At 35.8% G+C, this 14,193-nt stretch overlaps 1 protein-coding gene across 1 annotated transcript in view; it reads right to left on the bottom strand.

The window, feature by feature from the left end:
- The window catches only part of ttn.1 (titin, tandem duplicate 1), a 324,448-nt gene that overhangs the window by 89,723 nt on the left and 220,532 nt on the right, over positions 1-14,193 (bottom strand). Inside the window, 26 exon segments of the mRNA XM_059968782.1 lie at positions 1,617-1,765; positions 1,858-2,166; positions 2,416-2,845; positions 2,951-3,141; positions 3,270-3,578; positions 3,695-3,994; positions 4,080-4,373; positions 4,476-4,763; positions 4,849-5,145; positions 5,246-5,545; positions 5,746-6,048; positions 6,173-6,547; positions 6,684-6,986; positions 7,085-7,384; positions 7,503-7,781; positions 7,877-8,182; positions 8,276-8,472; positions 8,587-8,692; positions 8,784-9,083; positions 9,176-9,475; positions 9,711-9,826; positions 11,612-11,798; positions 11,906-12,202; positions 12,292-12,579; positions 13,448-13,569; positions 13,654-13,831. Of these exon segments, the coding sequence (XP_059824765.1) occupies positions 1,617-1,765; positions 1,858-2,166; positions 2,416-2,845; positions 2,951-3,141; positions 3,270-3,578; positions 3,695-3,994; positions 4,080-4,373; positions 4,476-4,763; positions 4,849-5,145; positions 5,246-5,545; positions 5,746-6,048; positions 6,173-6,547; positions 6,684-6,986; positions 7,085-7,384; positions 7,503-7,781; positions 7,877-8,182; positions 8,276-8,472; positions 8,587-8,692; positions 8,784-9,083; positions 9,176-9,475; positions 9,711-9,826; positions 11,612-11,798; positions 11,906-12,202; positions 12,292-12,579; positions 13,448-13,569; positions 13,654-13,831 (6,824 nt within the window).

A 14,193-nucleotide genomic window follows, 5' to 3' on the forward strand; every position in this document is an offset into this window, starting at 1 on the left:
CTAAGACCAAAATCTTTTCCCAGACTAAAATAATATATAATTAAATAAACCACAATAACAGATCCAGCAAGCATTTTGGGAGATGATATTCCATGGCAGAATAATCTGCTCTGACAGTAAGAATATTCTGTTGAACTGGTTTTGCTGCTGTTACGAATGTGCCACAACTCTGAGGGGCCGAAGGGTACAAAGTAGCCCCCTCCTTTTCGAGAATCGCAAGATCACTATTAATTCGGGTCTGGGACCCAGGAAATGAGAGAGAGAGACACGCAGAATCCACAAGGGTTTGGAATGTGTGTCCTGGCCTCAGCGATACAAAGCCACGGATAACGTCCATTGTCTCTTGGAGACGGAATTGTGTATTGAGTACTGCCCTCAGGGAATGACCAGAGTGGGCTGGTTGAGGGATTGCATCATCCCAACCTGATTGACATCTGAGACCCCGTGAGTAAGGATAAAAGAGGGTCTGGGGAACAACCCCCTTAGACGCACCAGGAGAAACGCTAGAAATCTCGTGACAGCGTTTAATAGCGACAGCCGGTGGAGGGCTCACGTGCATCCTTTCCCGTTGCCTGGGATTGGGGCCTTACCACGGAAGAACGGGTTAGCTAAAGAAGAGGCCACCAATGAAATTTTGAAGGATCGACATCATAAAAAGGACAAGCTGGCAAGTTTCTAAAATCTGTCGCTCTCTCTCCAACCAAAAAAAGCTGTAGCCTGAATGAACTGATTGACTTTTATATTTCCATCGGACAATACATTATCCCCTAGACAACGATAGTGTTTATTTCTTATTGATTATTATTATACCCGCACTTTTAGATTTAGTATTGACAACGTATATTATCTGTATGTTTGCATTGATCTTATTTTTGTGTATTTTTACTAATAAATACTGTTAAAAATAGTACCATCAGACTTCAACAGACCTCTCTATCTTTGCTGGTAAGTGACCCAGTTATGGGGTTCGTAACACTGAGAACCAGTTGGGATATGCAATCTGTGGGAATGGAGAATTTAAAAGCTTTCTGCCTGTCAGAATATAAGCATGAAACCTTGATTAATAAGTCTTGCATATACCAGAATGACTGGCGATTCTACACCACTACTAAACACAGATCACAGAAAATTATGTTTATGAATACTTTAATTAAAACAAGAATTTAGATGGTGCCTTGAACATGTAATCTAAAATGTCCAAGTCACATCAAAATGGTAAAGTAAATATTTTTGATTTCTAACCAAGTCCTACCAATAAATGTTTGAATGAAGTAACATGAGATCAAATTGAGTTTTTTTTTTTGTTAGGAATGGACTACTCGCTGAAGATTCCATGTGGAAAGGAAGCTTAATTAGGTAAGGCATTACAGTAGTTACATAAGAACACACTTAAAACCTGGTGCAAAAGCTTACACTTTGGTTATCATTAATTCCTTTAAACACTGTGTTGGAAATTTTATAAAATTTAGTGTCCTGGCATTAATCATCAATGCTGGCAAATTAAATTTCGTATCACAATACCCCATTATGTCCAAGGAATATTGAAATGGGATAACTATGAGTTTATCATGAAGATGCAAATGATGATACTAAAATATAATTCATATATTTTATACCTTGATAACTGTTTTTGCTGGTCCTTCAAACTCCCAACTGATCTTGGGGAAAGGACGGCCTGATACAATAGCTGGAATTCTCAAAGGTGTTCCTGAATGACAGCTGAGGAAATCTTGTGCACCAACATCCAATGTAACATCTGGTTCCTCTGCAAATTATAAAGAAAGAGATGTTAGCTGAGGCCTACAAAATGTATATACTATATTAATACTCTTAAACACTGAACCTAGAAGTGTTTACCTAGGATTTCCTTCACAAGTATTTCTGAAGTGGATAAACTTGGGTCAGATTCCCCGACAGCATTAACAGCTTTAATTCGGAACCGGTATTTCTTGAGTGCTTGTAAATTGGGCACTTCATATTCACAGTTGGTAATTAATTTATCTGGCTCTGATGCTCTTGTCCAATCAGTTGAACCTTCTTCTTGCTTCTCAACAATATAGCCTTGGATTGGGCTATGACCATCCTTTTCAGGGCGTTTCCATGCAAGCTTTACACTATTCTTTGTTTTATCTGTGACTTCAGGACAGGAGGGAGCACCTGGAGGATCTTGAGAGGAAGAAGAGAATATTTACAGCACCTGCCAATTTCTCATTAGTGTAAGTAAAAATTTTTAATCAGTGCATAAAAAAATTATATTACATAAGATTACATTGATTGTTAAGTAAAATATTAGTACTGCATTATGATTGTGTTTTAGGTGATTTATATTTTAAAGAAAGTTTTAATCAGCTATATATTTTTTTAACTTGGACTTAGAGTTGCACAACTGATAAGCATGTATTTAGTAAAACTTACATTTGGGATCAGATGCCAAAACCGGATCAGAAGGTTCACTTGGAGGCCCAATTCCAGCAGCATTTATAGCCATGACTCGGAACTGATATTCAACACCTTCTAATAAGCGAAGTACAGTAAAATCTAGCCCTTTCACAGCAGGCTTTGTCACAGGAGCTCTATTGACACGTGACCAATACACACCATCTACTTCTCTCTTTTCTATATAATAACCAGTAATGGGAGCACCACCATTGTCCAGTGGAGGTTTCCAAGATACAAGCATAGAAGATCTTGTAACATCAGACACATTTGGTTTATCAGGTGGTCCTGGGAGGCCAAATGGATCTTTGATAGTTACTTTTTCAGACATGCAGCCATCACTAATTCCATATTTGTTCTCTGCTCTTATTCTGAACTGATATTCTCCATCAGTTGTCAGTTTCCACACCTAAAGTTGAGAAAAAATAATTTTAAATATGTATAATTTGTTAGATTATTAGAAGACATAGTTAAAATATACACATAATGTTGTAATATAAAAAAGAAACATTACGCCATATCGTCTTTCAATAACATTTCTTGTGATCTCTTCCCATTCGGATTTCTTTGTGCTTGCATCACGCTTGTCAATAACATAGTTGGTTATTTCGCTCCCACCATTGTCCACAGGAGCATCCCAAGTCAGATAACAGGATTCACTTTTAATATCAGAAACTGTAAGGTTCCTTGGTGGTGAAGGTTTGTCTATAGTTAAGGAAAGGTAAAATAAATTAACACTTTAACAATTATCATTCATTTGAGGATTTAAAAAAATAAATACTTTAAATATCAAAGCATTTTCTTTAAAATTTCTTGTGTGTTTGCTTCCTTACCTAGAATGTTAACATTCACAGACTGGGATGCTGATCCCAGACGGTTTGAAACAGCAATAGTGTATGTATCTGTATCTTTTCTAACAGTTGTAGGAATACTAAACTTAGTTAATGCATTTGTTCTTGACTGTATTTCAGTGTCTATCTTCTGTCGGTCAGTTGATCTTTCTATTACAGTTTCTCCTTTGCTCCATTCAATTTTGGGGAAAGGGAGGCCTTCCACCTCAGCTGGAATTTCAACTGGTTCTCCAACTTTAACAGCTAATACATCTCTCTTAAGCTTTAGTAGCAGTCTCACAGTCGGAGGCACTATTAGGAAAATAAATGAATTGAAGAACAAAGATGTTAATGAATTAAATTTGGAAAAAACTTAATGTGAAAAATACAGGTTCATACTGCAGGAAATAACTATTGAATATATTTACCTTCATCATCTTGCACTATTACATTAAGAGTAATTGATGGTTCACTTTCTCCAATTTCATTAACAGCTCTTACACGGAAGTCATACATGGTTGAGTCTTCAAGATCATCCACCACAAAGGTTAATTTTTGACAGACTTGTTTGTTAACTTTTTCAAAGTTAGGCTGGTCATGTTGTTTCTTTTCCACATAGTAGCCTAAAACAGGACGGCCACCATCACTTCTTGGAGGTTTCCAGATGAGTGTGACAGTTGACTTTGTTCTGTCAGTGTACCTGAACTTTTCAGGTGAAGTTGGTGGGCCTACAATTAAACAATATATTTAATTCAAACATATAACAGAACATATAGAAATTATTTCATTACCTTGTTTCTTTATTTTTCTTACCTAGTGGATCAACTGCAGCTATTGGTCCAAGTACGTCAGCAGGACCACACCCATATTTATTTTTAGCACAGATTCGGAACATATATTCCTGTCCTTCAAGAAGACCAACAATGTCACATTTGGATTTTTCTGTTTCAAAAGGTTGCCTCCAGCTATGCATTTTGGCATCCTTTCTTTCAATTACATAACCAATTATATCACTACCACCATCATCAATAGGTTCTGACCAGTTGAGTAACATCATCTTTCTTGTAACAACTACAGGTTTGAGATCCAGGATGGGTCCAGGAACATCTAAAAGAAAAGTTGGTACAAACCATTTAGATTTAATTACTACTCCAATATAAAATACCAATCTTTTTTCCCAAACTTAGAGTTCTTTACTATGAGTCCTACCTACGATATCCACTCGAGTCCATGCAGATTTGCTGCCACTGCTATTTGTAGCAGTAACTATGTATCTACCAAAATCACTTCTTCGTGAATCCTTTATAATTAACTCTGACTTTGTGCCAACTGTTTCAATAACAGCAAGCTTTTCATCAAATTTTCCTCCTTCTTCTTTGTTCCATTTAACTTCTGGGGTTGGTCGGCCTGTTATAATGGCAGGAAGTCTAATAGTTTCTCCAGCCATTTTCAGGATACCGTTTTTCACACTTACATCAAATTCTACCGTTGGAGGTTCTGGAAAACAAAATATAATTTTGTGAATAGTAATTCAAACAATTCTGAAGAATATAAATCTAAGTATTTGCAAGATTCTTAATACCTTTTGGCTCCATAACAGTCACAACTTCAGTCTGACCAGGAGCTCCTTCTCCAGCATTATTGACTGCCACGACACGAATTATATAATCTGCATCTTCTCTAACTCCAGTGACTCTGTACTTGAGATCTTTAACTAATCTTTCTGTACAGCGTGACCATTCCTTTGATCGTACAAGCTGTTTGTCAACATGATAACCACTGATGTCCCCACCACCATCGTAGATCGGAGGCTCCCAGATTACATCTATTGATGTTGCTGATGTATCTTGGATACTTGGTTTAGGTGGCCCAGGTGGCACTTAAACAGGAAGAAAAAGAATAATTATAAAATTAATAACAGCCAGATACACTTTATCATGATATTAAAGCTCATCAACTACTGTTAAGTTAATGCTTACAAATTGGATTCTGTGCTCTCTTGGGTTCTGATGGTGGACTGAATTTTCCAGGACCAGCTGCATTTTCTGCACAAACCCTGAACAGGTATGTTAAACTCTCCATAAGGCCTTCAGCTGTTACTTTTAGGGCATTGAGTAACTCTTTATTAACTCGAGTCCAGTGTGTGCTGTTAATTTCTCTCCTTTCAATCCAGTAGCCTAAAATAGGGCTACCATTGTCTTTTGGTTCCTTCCATGTAACAACCATGCTATTGCTCATGGTATCCTCCACTTGAGGTTGATCAGGTGCTTCAGGAGGATCTAAAAAATAGACAATGAAGATAAGTAAATAGCAATACTGATAATAAAAAATCAATATATGCCAAATAATAGCAATGAAAAAATTTCAAAAATGCATTTTATTACTGAAGTAATTCTACAAAGAATGCTTGGACAGACAATATTTTTAATATAATTCATTTCATGCATGATGATTGTGAGAAACAAAATTAAATGCTTACCAAATGGATTTTTAGCAACAAGTGGCTTTGAAGTACACCACGGTCCAGGACCAAATTTATTTTCTGCTGCTACACGGAAAATATATTCTTTTCCTTCAATAAGCTTTGTCACATGATATTTGCAATGTCTAAGAGTTGTTGTTACGGTGATCCAGCCAATACCAGCTTTTGAATTATCTTTCTTCTCCAAGATATAGTTGAGAATTTCACTGCCACCATTGTCCAAAGGAGGATCCCATTTACAAAGGACAGAATCATTTCTGACATCCTCAAAAATCAAATTGACAGGTGGGCCAGGTGTGTCTGGAAAGCCAAATACAGATTGTTTAAATATTGTTAAAGGAAACAAGTCTAAATATTTAAATTTTTTATCAGCTTCTTCTAAAAATATTATAAGAACATTAAAAGAATTTATGTAGCAGCTCACCCAAGACAGTTACTTCACAACTTGCACGAGCCACACCATGATCATTTTCTACTTTGATGGTATATTTTCCATAGTCCTTTCTGATAGAATCCCGCACTATCATTTCAGACTCCCCTGCGTTGCTGTTGTCAACAGTTAACCGTTCTGGCAGACTGAGAGAGAAAGGCTCTTCCTCCACAACCTCCTTCTTCCGAGCTGGTATTATTTGCCGTACTCTCTTTTTGATCTCTTCTGGTCTAATCACCTCATCATTTCGAAGCCATCTTATAGTTGGATAAGGAGAACCAGAAATTCGAGCTAGTATAGCTATTTCTTCACCTTTTCGGACACTTAATCCAGATGCAAGATTTCCACTAAGGCACACCTTTGGTGGGTCTATTTAGAAAAAGATATTAACTTACTAAACATATTCCTTATTACCAGATTGTTTTTACCTTAAAGTTGCTTCTTCATCGAAAAAAAGAATTGAAGGCATCAACTCTTTTGAATTTACTATTGGAAAAAAACTTACCAATGGGGTCCAAAGCTTTGACTCCTGGTGTTATTCTTGAAGGATCACTAATCCCAGCAATATTTTCAGCACGGGCGCGGAACTGGTATTCATTTCCTTCTTCAAGATTTTTTACAGCGTAGGACAGAACCGGAACCAAATACTCATTGCATCTCTCCCATTTGTCACTTCCTTTAGCTATCTTTTCTATGATATAGCCCATGATTTTACAACCACCATCAAAAAGAGGTGGTTTCCATGTGAGCATTACTGATTTTGATGTCGGATCATGGAACTCAAGATCAACTGGTGGATCAGGACGCTCTGAAGGAAAATTACAAATATTCATGTAATTATATTTAAAATTTTCTATGAATTAAATGCTATATAAATACCATAAATATTGCTTTTGAAATACTTACGCTTTTGATCTTCTGCAATAACTGGGTTGCGAATCTCAGTGTATTCACCACCACCAATTTTATTAACAGCCTTTACTCGGAAGTAGTATTCATTATTTGGAATAAGATCCTTTACTTGCCAGGTCAGTTTATTCTCACCAGACATTACTGGTGTGTAAGTTCTTCTACCAGCTTCTCGCCGTTGTAGAACATAATGCAAAATTGGGCTGCCACCATCATTGTCTGGAAGATCCCAGCTTATCTTGCATGAACTCTTGGTGACATCAGTTGCTCTTAAATCCTTACACTGACCAGGTAATCCTTAAATAACACCAAGAAGATCAACTAGTCAAAATCACTGGATTTTATTCAGAAGCAGGGTTTTAATTCAGGAAAATAATGATAATAAAAATCCATCTATTAGATTTCAAATTATTACCTATGACTTTAACATTAACGGTGCCTGTTGCTGAACCCAGTTTATTCTCCAGTGTAATTGTGTAGACACCTGCGTCAGCATGAACACAGTTGATAATTTCAATGGATGTGTGGGCATAATCACTCTGCTTTGTCATTCTGTCATCCACTTTGAGGTCTTTTCCATCCTTAAACCAGGAAATAGTTGGCATTGGCACAGCTCTAAAGGGCACTGGGATATTCAACTTCTCACCCTCCACAATAATTATATTTTGGGTTTGCACTTCAATACTTGGATTACCTATTAAAATAAATATTTAAACAGTATTTAAAAAGGTAATGATAAGAATATAACTTTTGAATGAGATAGGAAAGATTTTAAAAGACTGTTCTTACAGTCAGAATCTTTTGCCACAACATCTTCTGAAATTTCTGACGGATCACTTGTTCCAATGGCATTAACAGCCTTAACTCTCAGGATATATTTTTTATCAGGAATAATGCCTTCGTCTGCTTTATATTTCAGTTCTTTTACTGGACGAGAATTAATTCGCATCCACTTCTCAGTTCCTGCTTCACAGATTTCAACATGATAGCCAATAATAGGGCTACCACCATTTTTCTCTGGTGCTCTCCATGCAATAGAAATGTGATCTCGGTTTGCATCTGTTACATGTAACTCAAGTGGAGGAGAAGGTGGACCTAGACACAAAGACATTAAAATATGACTAGCTTATTCCTAAAATTTCAAGATAATTTCTGTTAACGACACAGTTGCTTTCAATTTTTACTCACTAGTTGGATCTTCAATTAACAGCAGATCAGTAGGTTCACTTGGATGACCACAACCAGCTTCATTTTCAGCACGGATTTGGAATTGTACTTCAGTGCCCTCAATTACATCAGTAACTCTATAATTACATTCTGGTCCAGCAGTCTTGCCAGCTTTCACCCAGCGAGTTCCTAATTTCTCTTTCTTTTCAATGACATACCTATAGAATCATTCAGTATAATTTTAAGTAGTGAATATTTGTGAGAAGGAAAGAAACACATTGGATGCAGAGGAAATAAGCACACGTATAAAATAGCAAAATAACTAAAATAACCTCTGTATTGGTCTTCCGCCATCATTTTTGGGAGCTTCCCATTTCAATTCAACATGTCTCTTGGTTACATCAACGACTGTAAGGGCATAAGGCGGCCCAGGTGTTGCTGGAGAGAAATCATTACACATATGTAAGATAAAATAACCCAATCAAGAAGTTAATTATTCTAGGTCTAGTGACAAATCAAGTAAGCTTACTGAAGGTATCTTTTGCGAGAACTGAATCTTCCAGTTCACAGTATTCACTTTGACCAACTGCATTTTCTGCAGCAACTCGGAATACATATAGTGAACCTTCTGAAAGAGGAGTAACTGTGGATTTGATGTCTTTTATTGTTGTATCGACAGTTTGCCAGCCCTTTCGCCTTACATCTCGTTTTTCCACAATATAATTTGTAATGGGAGAGCCACCATCTTTTTCTGGTTGTGTCCATTTAAGATCAGCAGCATTCTTTGTGATATTAACAACTTCAAGCCAACGTGGAGGTGAAGGAGCACCTGTGGAGAGAAAAAAATTGCATGTATTTAAAAATGTATGACTTTTGCTATTGATTGTAATATAAATTATATAAAAGATGTGTGCAACTTACTCAATCTCTCTTTGCACAGCACAGGATCAGACGGTTCACTAGGTTCACTTTCACCAGCTTTATTAACAGCTCGTATTCGGAATGAATATTCTTGTTTTTCCATAAGTCCTTTCAGAAAGTATTCAGTCATAGGAACACCTTCGGCAACTCTAACCCAGTCTTCTGTTCCACTTTTCAGTAACTCAATAATATAAGATTCAATCTTTGCCCCTCCATCATGTTCAGGTCTATTCCAATTTAAGAATGCAGAAGTCTTCATGACATCTTTAACATTAGGCTTTCCAGGAGGCCATGGTGGGTCTATAAGTTAGTTTATATTAAAAAGTGGTCAAAATCTTACATAATAATATTGTCAATCTTGTAAAACTTTGCAGCACAGGTGTTGCCTTACAGTCAAAAATTTAGAAAATTTGCAATGTTGAGGTTCTTTTATATAGTTTCCAACTATATACAAGATCCCTTGAGTCATGCAATATTTCAGCATCACACATGAAAAGCAGGAAGTTTCACTGGGTGACTATAATTGTATACGTACCTATGGGATCTTTAACTAAGATTGGGTCTGTTTCCAAGCTTGGTTTACTAGGACCAGCTAAATTCTCTGCCAGCACACGGAATTTGTACTTCTTCTTTGGAGTAAGTCCTTTTAATCTATTTTGGAAAAAAAATTAGTTATATGATTATTTGGTGTCAATGGTTGCAGCTAATTTTTTGCAGTTGAAATGACTGAAACAATCACCTTACTTTTATATATAATACCTAGTTAACTATTTGCAGCTATCAAGTGTCACATTTTATTACAGCCTAAAATGAACTGATCAGTTAAATTTTGCCAGTAGTTTTCTTTCTATCCCTGCCACACAGAGCTATTATTCAGAAGTCACAATTCATATATTCAGCCATCAATCACAAAATCACACTTCATACAAACAGTTCAATATAGATGAGAAAGATATTTTAATTTGGTCCCCATTTCAAACATATAATTTTTTATTCCACCTCCCCCCAATGCTTTCTCTCTGTATTAGCCCACAAAGCAATTTGATCCCCTCAACTGAACTGCTGATTTAGATTGGGAATGGATAGTGCCTAAACACTAATCCCTTCAATACCTAACTAATAACAAACTACCATTCTAAGAAGGACTTACTCATTTCTACACTTTTTATTGTTAACTGTCAGTTCACACTAGAACATTAAGCCCAATCTTAGGTGCTCTAGTCTTGTTCACCATCTCCTTTTTGGGATATCACTGAAAATCTTCAGAAAATCCAAACAAATCACATTCATTGGTTCACTCTGGTTTACTCTACTAGATATTTTCTAAAAAAAAAATTAGATCATTTAGATTTCCTTTCAGAAATCCACAATGATTCTACTCAATTATATTACCATTTCCCAAGTATTGTGTTATTTCATTTTTTATTAGAATTTGCTAAATTCAGGATAACAGGCTAACAGATCAGCAGCTCGCTTGTTTGTCTCTCACTCCTGTCATTAAACAACAGGGATACTTTTGTTGCCTTGCTTTCTGCAGGACCGATTCCTGAATCTACACATTTTTGGAAGATGGTAAATGGAATACCAATTTCAATTTCACTAATAGTTTTTTTTTTGTCTTAGTTTTTTTCAGTTTTGTACCAAAATCGTTAGTTCGCTGGTATTTCTGGCAAGTGTTTGCATCTAGCACATAGTTAGACCACAAAGATTTGGTTTGAACCTTTCGTCATCTTCTTATGTCTCAATAAAAACTCCCACTTCTCTATCTGCTAGGAACACAAGTATATCCTCATTATATTTTTCCTTGTTTTTACATACTACAGAGCACCTACAGTCTATTTCAATGTGTCTTGCTAGTTTATTCTAATATTATATTTCCCCTTTATTTGGCAACATCTAGGACATCCTTTGTTGAATTTCAAAACACTTCCAATCACCAGCAATTTTCTAAGCCTTTTCCTTGCATTTAATACCATCTTTAATTTCCTTGTAATTCATGATTGGCTCACTTTTCCTATTTTTCTGCACCTTAAATAGAAGGTATATTTGTTGCAAATCATGTAACTTTCAGTGATTTATGTGCAAAGGTATCCAAGTGCCTTTGAACATACACCTTTAAAAAATTTCCACTATTTAAATATTTCCGTTTTTTACTTTTTCTACCAAAACGGGTGACTTCATATCTTTACTATGTTCATGCTTATCTACTTAGCATATTTCTTCTAGCCTCTAGAGGTGCAGTTCATTTTATATGAACATCATTTCCTTTATGTAAACTATTTTTAATATCATCTCCTGTGCAGGTTAATTCAGATTTTGACTTGAAGCACAGAGTGCAGGAAAACGTCTATCTCAATCCCCTCTTTATTTGCCCATGAAACAGTAATATCTTTTCACAAGTAAGATCTCATTAAAAATCCTAGGCATCATTAATACCTTAACGTTGTGTCTTTGACAGGTGTCTTGTTGCATCGCTGCCATTTATCAGTGGTGGGATCGTATTTTTCAACAAAATATCCAGTGATTGGGCTGCCACCATCTTCCTCTGGTTCATACCATGTCAGCGTCAATGAATCTTTAGCAATATCTGAACCTTTCAGGTTTGTTGGAGGAGCAGGTGGATCTAATATACAATCATATATCCATGAAAGTGTAATTGTATGTAATGTATAGATAATGCAAAAACAGGTTCAGCTCTAATTTACATAACCATATGACACTTTTCCTTACCAAAATCATACTTCGCTATAATTGGAGCATGCTGAGAAGGTTCTCCAATACCATACATGTTTTCAGCAAAAACTCTGAATGTATATTCTTTCAGTGCTTTAAGATTTGTTGCCTTAAATTTGGTTTCTTTGATTGTGGATGAAAGTTTGTTCCATATTTCACTGGTTCCAGCCTTACATTCCACAATATAATTTGTAATGCGTGAACCGCCATCATCTCTCGGTGGATTCCACGTAAGGTTACAGGAATGGTTTGTAATATCAGTGATATCAAACGCAGCTGGTGGCCCAGGTTTGTCTGTAAAAAGTAAGTCAGTGTTTAGTTAGATTTTTTTCATATTGAAGTTATTGATAAGGTTGCATGTAACATCTGAATGATTGGATTACCTAGAATGTTCACTTCAACAACAGCAGTAGCACGGCCACTATTGTTTACTGCTTCAATAATGTAGGTGCCACTATCACTCCTTGTGGTATCTGAGATTGTCACAATGGAATGACCAGGTTTATTGTCAATAATTATTCTGTTGTCAGCCCTCAGAAGGTGTTCAGCTTTTGTCCAAGTAATTCTAGGATCAGGTTTGCCAGAGATAACTGCCGGGAGCTCAATCTTTGTGCCAGCCTTCACAGTAATGCCAGCAAGCAACTTAACATCAAGATGAATCTCAGGAGCCTCTGTTGTGAACAAAGAAAACTTGGTAAGGATGTTTCTTAAGAAAGAAAATGGTAGGTTAAATTCAGTATTGCCATCTCTATTTGAAATTACAAATTGGATAATTTCATGCTGGATCTATTGTCTTAACCAGTCAATTTTTAAAATGAATTCATTGGGAATTAGAAGCACCCATAAAGCTCTGTGCTGATTACATATTCCAGAAGTTTGTTGCATCGAACATCAATTTATCAGTAATACTTAGAAGTAACATCACTAATTTTAGTGAAGCTTGAAAAATACTATTATTCCTTTCATAGTAATTCTTTGAGAACTTGCAATTGTGACCATTTATCAGAATGTGAGATAAATCAGTCTATATTTATTAAACGATAATTAATTCATTTTAGGATTTGGTTCAGGAACAGTAATTACACCTCAACTATCAGGCTTTTGAACCAGAAGGAATAAACTCATTCATCCTAACATTGAAATGGACTCAACAATCTATGGACTCATTTTCAAGGACTTTACATCTCATGCTCTTGATATAATTTTATTTATATATATGTGTGTGTGTGCGTGTGTGTGTGCTGTATTTATTATTACTATTTGTTTTTCTTTTTGTATTTACACAATTTGTTATGTTTTGCACATTGGTTGGTTGTCCATCTTTGTTTTGTATGTAGATTGTAATTGATTCTGTTGTATTTCTTTGTACCTACTGTGGATACTTGCCAGAAAGTGAATCTCAGTGTAACATATATTGATATATATGTGTTTTGATAATAAATTGATGTCGAACATTGAACTGATTGGAACATATTATTAGGGAATTGGTTTAGTAAAATGATGATTTGGAAAAATACTTCTATATTAGTTACGATGTACCTTTTGGATCGACAGCTTGTACATCATCTGTAGGTTTACTTGGTCTGCTGGCACCTTGTCTATTCAAAGCTTTAACCCGGTATGAGTACCATTCACCTTCTGTGAGGTTGGTCACTGCCATCCTATTTAACATAATTATCATATCAATGTTATTTCGTATAAATCAAAACTTAACAAAAGATAGAAAATTAGGCATATAATATTACTTCAGTTCATGAACTGGTTCTCCACATGGTTCCCACTTTTCAGCACCACGTTGACACTTCTCTACTAAATAGCCTTTAATTCTTGAACCTCCATCATATTTTGGTGGATCCCATGTAAGGAAGATTCCTCTGGCAGTTGGATCCCTCCATCTGACATTTTCTGGTGGATCTGGAACAGCTGAAAAAAGATTTAAGTAAATTAAAAACTTATATTAAGAAGTTTCACCAGAACTGCAATATAACAAAACTAATTTTTACCATCAGATCTACATCTGTTTAAAATTGGGTATTATTACAGCTGGTACATTCAAAAGTAGAAGATATGCAATTCTCCAAATAACTTGCTAAAATTTGTAGAGATAAGAATGCTTGAGAAAATTAAAAGAAAAATAGGATTACTTTTATTGAGTCAAAATCCTGATGGGCAATTATATTAATTTTATCCTCTCCCATTTTCACATCCCAAACCAATTTCCCAATTCTATCTGGTATGGTACTAAAATCATGGCAGCATTTCCACTGATATTAAAGGAGCAAAAA

Source organism: Hypanus sabinus, chromosome 4 (assembly GCF_030144855.1).
Source record: "Hypanus sabinus isolate sHypSab1 chromosome 4, sHypSab1.hap1, whole genome shotgun sequence".
Classification (NCBI taxonomy): Eukaryota; Metazoa; Chordata; class Chondrichthyes; order Myliobatiformes; family Dasyatidae; genus Hypanus; species Hypanus sabinus.